Source organism: Cyprinodon variegatus, unplaced genomic scaffold (genome assembly GCF_000732505.1).
Source record: "Cyprinodon variegatus isolate N-32 unplaced genomic scaffold, C_variegatus-1.0 Scaffold0, whole genome shotgun sequence".
NCBI lineage: Eukaryota > Metazoa > Chordata > Actinopteri > Cyprinodontiformes > Cyprinodontidae > Cyprinodon > Cyprinodon variegatus.
In genome coordinates, this window is record NW_015150453.1 from 1330179 (window position 1) to 1337783 (window position 7605).

At 41.9% G+C, this 7605-nt stretch overlaps 1 protein-coding gene across 1 annotated transcript in view; it reads right to left on the reverse strand.

Annotated features, from left to right (window-relative positions):
* Positions 1-251: 251 nt before the first annotated feature.
* Positions 252-7605, reverse strand: part of tp53inp1 (tumor protein p53 inducible nuclear protein 1) — a 12920-nt gene continuing 5566 nt past the window's right edge. Inside the window, exons 3-4 of the mRNA XM_015378144.1 lie at positions 1971-2460; positions 252-1601 (exon numbers count right to left, since the gene is read on the reverse strand). Of these exons, the coding sequence (XP_015233630.1) occupies positions 1373-1601; positions 1971-2460 (719 nt within the window). The 3' untranslated portion in view covers positions 252-1372. The remainder of the gene's footprint in view (positions 1602-1970; positions 2461-7605) is intronic.

Here is a 7605-nt window from a genome sequence, read left to right on the forward strand (position 1 = left end):
TTCAAGTATTCCTGATCCTGTTGATTGGGAGCTGTTGTTTGTTTTGAATGATTAAAAGAGAAAAAATAAAGTTTAAAATGTTCATGCTTTGTTCCGATGCATTTTAAATGGCATTTTTTGGCGACAAATGTAGGCCTACAATATTATGTTAAAAACGTCAGCCACAGCCCTCAACATAATGACGTCATGTGTTTTCCAACCCAACCATCAGCCCCCCTCGCTTGAAACAGCTTCCAGCGCGCCTGGACTGGACTTTTCCTTCAAAGAAGTTGAGTTATTTGGGGGGTTTTCATAATAAATATTTATGGTTTCATCTTGAAGCAACACTGTAACCTTAGCCACCAGGGGGTGCTGTACTGCAGCTAAACTAAACTGTTTCCCTGCATGTTTTGGAATCTGACAACAAAGTTTCTGATAAATGTATTCATCCTAAATTAAATCTATATAAACAGAAACATATGTGATCAGCTAAAGGCCGGCTTGGTTGCCTAGCAACAGCTGTTAGCTTAGTTAGCTGTGGTGTTTTAGTGGAGCTCCTTCAGGCTAGCTGAGTATTAACCTGAAAAATAATTGAATATATGTGAAATTAAACTAATATTTCATGAACATTAACTGAAATTATTTAACCCAAACATTTGGATGCATCCTGCCTCCTTTTAAAAGACCAGCTGATGGTAAAAAAAATGAGATAAAATGAGCTGAAAGCACCTTTAAGGATTGGTTTTCCTGTTGGAGCTCTGTTCAAAGCTCCGTCCTGACAGATCTGAAGCGACAGGACGGAGGCCATCTGCTGCTGCTTTGTACATATTCAAGTGATTTAGGATCTGCAACGCCTCCTGCTGCCTTGACCAGGTTGGCTGATCAGCTTGCAGGCAGCTCACCACCCTGTGAGTCCCTGAAATATCACCACCGGACCATCCTGCCCCGCTGTGAACCTGCCTCTGAATAAAGTGACCTACAGCGTTGCCTGTTTAGAGCAGAATAAAAGAAAGTGAGAAACGCGTCATTTTGACTCCTTTCTCTCTCAGATTGGATATAAATCAGAAACAGGACAGTTTGGTAAGGGGGGGGGGGTTATACATGATGATCTTTTTCAACATCCCTCCTTTTCAGCAGAAAGGATCAAGTGGAGGTTGAGAGGCGAAGGAGGGGAAGTCTTTACTGGCCAAAGGACCTAATAAACAAATAAAACGGTCGGCCATATTTCCTTTTTCCTGTAGGATTGGATCCAAACGGATCCACAGGGTCACGGCGAGGTCACCGCCTACTTGCTGGTGCTTGTTTTAAAGAGCGTGAAGTAATTGGAGTTTGTGATTGGCCGGTTCATATTGAGATGTGTTATGAGGGTTCTGGGGGGCGACCCGAGGTCCCCTCAGAAGTTGAGGTGCCTCTGGGTGGGCTGGTGCAGGTGGAGGTGGAGCGTGCTGCCCTTGGCGGCGCGCAGCAGGTTGAGGCGTCGCAGGGCCTTACGTGACAGCACCTGGGTGCGTTGGGCGACGTTCCCCGGCCGCTGCTGCAGAACTCCGGCGTGGGCGGAGAGCGCCGCGGCGTAGCAGGTGGAGTGCAGGCTGGAGCGGCGCTGAACGGCCGCAGCCTCGGGTCTGCAGGGGCGGAAATGAAACAAAGAGTAGATGAGATGGAGAAATAAAAGGATGAAGGAATCATTCCTGAAAGTTTTTACTTTCAGGCTTTCCTAAAATGTTTCCAACTTTAAAGACATTTCACTTCCTATCCAGGAAGCCTTTTCAATTCAAACCTTTCCTTTCAGTAAGAAGTTGGATTAAATCCATTTAGAAAAAGTGACTTAGTTATTTACTTATTCTTAATCTAAATGTACATCATTACTGATTGTTCTGAAAAGGAGAATGAGATTATGATTTAATGAGATTTGGAGCCGGAAGAGGTCACAGCAGGTAGAGACTGAAGTTTTAAGCCCTCCTGATGCAGGTGCCAGTGGAGCGAAAGGTTACCTGTGACGAGGACCGTCCAGTATGGGCCTTGTCTTCTCTTTTCCACCCGCAGCTGTTTGGTTTGCAGACGCACTGCTGGACAGGAAGTCCATGTCTGGGTCGAGCCGCTGGGGGCTGCGGTGGGCGTAGACGGACATGCTGGGGTGTTCGATCAGCAGGTTCTCCAGAGGGCTGGTCTCCAGGAGGACCGGCTGGCCGCTGTGGCCGGTGAAGCAGGGCGGGGGGGTGACGAACCAGCTCTCCTCCAGGGAGCGGGCGTCCACGCGCAGGAAACCACCCTCCTCCTCCTCGTCTTCCTCATCCTCTGCGCCGCCGTCCAGGTCGGTGTCGGCCGTGGAGTTGAGGGAGGTGCAGGACGGGTAGCGGATAGCGGGGCTGGCCATCGGAGAGGGGATCATCACCAGGTCCTCCTCTTCCTCCTCTTCATCTTCATGAGGGCCGACAGTGGAGCCGGAGAGGCTGTCGCCACAACGGCCAGAGCACGCTTCGGCTGCAGAGGAGAGAAGTTATTAATTCACTCAAAGGTTCAGTAAAATCTGAGGAAAAGATTCAGGAAGTTTTATGTTTTTGTTGTTTTTTTACAGATTATTTAAATCAATGACATCACAAACGTTAAAACATAAAAAACTAATTTTCCCCCCATTGTTCCTATGGAAGGAGACTTTACATAATTTAACAGTGAAGCTACACTAGTCTTTCAGCAGGTGGCGCTGTGTGCCGTCCATGCAGCTAATGAAACTCCTCCACATGTAAACAAAGGGCCTGCAGAGCAACAGCTCCTCCCTGACATGAAACCACAACCTGAAAACATTTCTGCTTCGAAAACAGACGCAGTAAAGAGCAAAGTCACCATTAGGCAAAACTAGGAGCTTGAAGGCCCCAAAAAACCCCTTAGATGTATGGTTAATACAGTTAATAATTGTTTGCACACATTAGTTATGTTTTTTTTTTAAATCATCTCAATAAAAATCCTATTAGAAAGGACATATCAGTCCATTTTTCTGCACATTTGGAGAAAATGATCCAGAGAGAAAGCAACAAAACATGAAAACAAACGGGACAAAGAGGCAAAAAAGAAAAAATCCACTGCAGGATGAAGAAAAGAGAAGGAAAACTATAAAAGTGACTTTCTTTACTGCAGCAGCAGCTGAAGATGAAAAGTTAGCATGAAAACTGTTGAAGGGAAGATTTTTTCCCCTATTTTTATAAAAAGGAATATTTTATTACTGAAGACAGGAAAGAGTACGGGTCATTTTGAAATAAGTTTAAGATTCTGTCTATTTTTGCTACAAATAATAAACAAATTAATCATTTAGGCATTTTTATGTTGTTTTTTTAATTAAATTTCCTGAAAAACTTCTGGTTTTGGGGGGTTCTGAATTAGTGAATATGTATTCCGTCGTCGTAAGATTTGCAGAGCTCAGGATCGGTGTTGGGGGTAACGAGTTATAAAAGCAAAGCTTAGCAGTTAAAAATTAGCTTCAGTCAGTAATACAGTTATATAATGCATTACAAACTACATTTTGGCAACATTATGTTTAAAAAAAGAACCTAAAGTTTAAATAAAGAGAGGAAAATTGTTTTATTTGAGGATAAGAAAACATTTAAAGAAGAAGGCCAGAATACGGCTACAAGAATGTAGCTTGTAATATGAAATAGATTACATTTTGGAACTTGCTCCAAACTGGAAATGACTTACAAATAAGATTTTATGGCCAAAATGGAGAAAATGCCAAAATTGCATGTGCATTCTGTTAAAATATGTCGTTTTGTCTTCTCATTTCAGGGGGCTACATGCCACCACAGCTCAGTGTCTTAAAGCGGCTCCATCCTACCAGATCCCTGTTTCCTCAGTAAGCTGCATCCAATAAGGACGCTCTGAGCGTTCTTATGCTCTTAAATCAGCCGCTAATGCACCGACATCCTGCGCGGCGAGACGTTTAGCTCCCAGATGTGCAGAAGTGGAAGCCTGCCAAGAGCTGCAGAACAGACTTGTTTTTCTTCTAATGATTGACTGAAGAATCAGGAAGTTGTGAGGTGGAAACATGATCTAATGCAAGCAAGCTGGATGTTAAAAATAACTGTCGCCGCAGCAGATGGTTCGGTTTGAGTCCGAGGCTTTTTTCACCTCAGCGCTTAAATACTGTAAATACGTGATATTTGACCTCGGAGTATATAACCAGACAAGGCGTTACATCTCCATTGTTTCGAAGCGTGCAGGCGAACGTTTGGAGCTTATTTCCACACATGATGTTAACCCCACCCCTCAGGGTTCATGGGGGCATTCTTGTTTACAAGCAGCAGAACAGAGAAGCTGCAGAGCGTTTGACTCTGTGTCAAACATCTGATGCACAGACAACCTTCGTCTGCATTCCTGCAGATGCCTCCAGGAAAAGGTGCAGATCTGCTTTAAGACTGAAAGGACCATCACCAGCAAGGCCAGCGGTCATGCATGGTTTTGTTCGGATCTATGCTGGGTTAATGAGGTCAGCCTGGCTAACCAATGAACTCTCCGACCTGCCAATAACTCCCTCTTCTCTGCAAACAAAGACATGCTCAGAGTCTGCAGGCGACGGTTTGGGCAAAGAGCTAACTATACTCGAACTGTATTCACATGTCCATGTTTTTACTGGACTTCCACACTGTTGACATAAATGGAAACAAAAGTTTCACGTGCAACTTTAACCTCTCAGGCCTGCATTTCCTCAATGCCTTCAAATCGTGTCGTATTTAACAAGATAAAAGGCTTATCTAACAGCTCTTCTTCCTGTATCTGTATCTAGCTCTATGCATCTCTCCATCCTGCCCCCCACAGCATGATGCTGCCACTACCATGTGTATTCAGGGTGAATGTCAATGTCTGTAAATACCGGATTCTCATATGTGGAAACGCATCATGAAAAGTGGTATAAAATTTCCACTTCAAGCAGCAACTCACAAACCCCACATGTCATTGAAGATTAAACTACCAGGATCTATTTTTATCTCCTTTTTGTTTGGCCCGTTTACAGCCTCACTTCTCCATTAACTGCCTGATGCTAAATACCCCCCCGCCTCAAATATTCACACGGCTGCAGAATTGGAGACCCGTCAGGTCGAGTCGAGGCGGTGAACTAAGGTAAAGCTGCCCACTCAGACGCACTGCTGCATGTTGCCTGTCCGGGATTCCCAGTCTGTTTGGACTGGGATCAGTTTTCGGCTCTGGAAACTTGGCCGGACTTCGACATGCTAAAAGCTAAAGTTAAACGCATCTCCAGTCTGCTTCTCCGTGTCAGAACGTTTGCTGTCTGAACAAACGTTCAGAAATCATAACCAGAAGTAAATATTTATCAATTTACTTCCTATTTATATCAACAGGTTAAAACATTTACATATATTGGAACCTGCAAAAAGTAATGTTAGGTAGAAATGATACTTCTTGATGGAGAAGTTGTAGTTGTGTCAATGGATGTCCAGGCAGGGACAAATGTGCACTGAGAGATGGCTGAAAACAGGCGGCAAAAAACTCCAGGATCAATCTACACTAATCACATCATAACAAGAAAATAAGCGAGCACAACATAAAGATGGGTCATGCACTAGGGATGCACGATATTGGGATTTTGGCCGACATCCGATATTTTAAAACTCATGTAGCCGATAACCGATATCGATACCGATGTTAAAGCTGGACAAAAATAAGCAGTCATTGAAAATAGCAGTTTTGTTATCCATTTCTGACACTTTGAAAAATAATATACTCAAATATATTTTCATATGCTGATATCAAATTGATTTTTAAAAACGCGGTATCGATCTATTTTACTTTCAAAATCTCGTTCTGTTACAAAATCTCGTTCTGTTACAAACTCTCGTGATATTTTGCAAATTCTTGTGAGATTTTGTTAGTAAAATAGATCGATACCGCGTCAATATATGAACATATAAAAATATGGCAAAATTTCGCGAATTTTCGGGGGATTTCGTAGCATAACGATGACATATAGCAATATTTCATTAGTAAAAGAGATTGATATGGTGTTTTTAAATGGCAATATATCAGCATATAAAGATATTGTGATATTTTAATGTATCAATATTTTTTCCCTCGTCTTTAGAAGTTTTTAAGTCTGTAAAAAAGAAGTTTTTGAGGAAGAAGTAGTAGTATTTTTTTTTTTTTTTTTTTTTAGACTTTAGAAACTCAGAAGCTGATCAAATATCGGGTTAAATATCGGTGGGGTGGCCGATGTCCGATATTCAGTTTTAAGGCCGATACCGATAGGGGGCCGATTATATCGTGCATCCCTATCATGCACAGCACTGATATAGAATCCATTTCCAAATGTTAAATCACTGGTTTTCCATGGTATTAGGTGAATAAATGCTGTATTAGAGTGTAAATGGGAGACTTTTATTGTGAAATTTGCTCTGGGGTGTGTTTTGAAAAAGTCGCTAGAGTCTAATAGAAACAACCTGGTAGAGTTTGGGTCATAATGTTGAGCCATTTGCATCAATTAATGCATGAGTATAACCTAAAGGCTTTTATATTGTAGGGTCCCTGGAGTCTTATTTTGAAAGTCCAACAGGGTTGTGTTTTGAGAAAACGTTCAGACCCAGCAATGATAGTTGATAACAAATGAGTGCTGAAGGCAAGCCATAAAAGGTATCTAAAAAATTATTTCAGTCTAAGCGACAGCGATCCCTTGTCTCCGACTGGGTTAACTTTCATGGCTCTAACTAAATCACAACCTTAATGGGAAGGAGAAATAAAAAGGTTTGTCACACCTGATCCTCTCATTAGATTACATGGAGCTGCAGGTTAAAGCTGGGCTGTCACAACATAAATCATAAAAGAAAGACTAGAATTTAATGAGGGTCTTGATAATAAATTTTCCAACTAGAAAAATCCCACAAAAACCACTGACGGCCAAAATACAAAACGTGCATCTGATCTTTCCTTAATTTATTTCCTTTAAACATGTTTAGTATTAATAAAATTAATGCTTCAGGCTGTAAAAAATCTACAAGGATTCAGAAAATCTACTTTTTTAGCTAAAACGGTTCATGAAAAGCTTAGAATTAATTAGAGATGCACCGATTCTAAAAACCTGGATCGGAATTAGCAGATATCGGTAATTTGATATCTGATATCTGTTCACTTTACATGGAACTGTCTCTTCTTTCTTGTAGCCTGAAGTGACACAAAGCCAATGTTTTTGCCCATGTTTGACCTTTTATCTGATGTTTACATGGCAATCTGAACAAAACAGATATGATTTTTTCCCAATGCGACCTGTTTCTGAACAGCCAGTTCGCATCCATCCGACCTGTCATTAATAATCGACAAAGGTATCTATTCTGCGTCTTGCTACGCAACAGAGGGAAGAAAAACCACAACCATGGCGGATGATTATGTGGAGAAAAATCTTTTTTCACTACCATCCATGTTTACTGCCATAAACACAGAGCACGCTCTTTTGTGAGGTCATTGCGTCCTCAACTGTGCATGTGGGACACTTAGGTTGTATGAATGTAGTTAAAACAGGAGATAAAATACAAGTTCCATATACAGTGAACCCTCGTTTATCGCGGGGGTTACGTTCCTTAGGCCCCGTCCACACAAAGTCAAACCCTGGCCTAAACGCACAAATTTTTC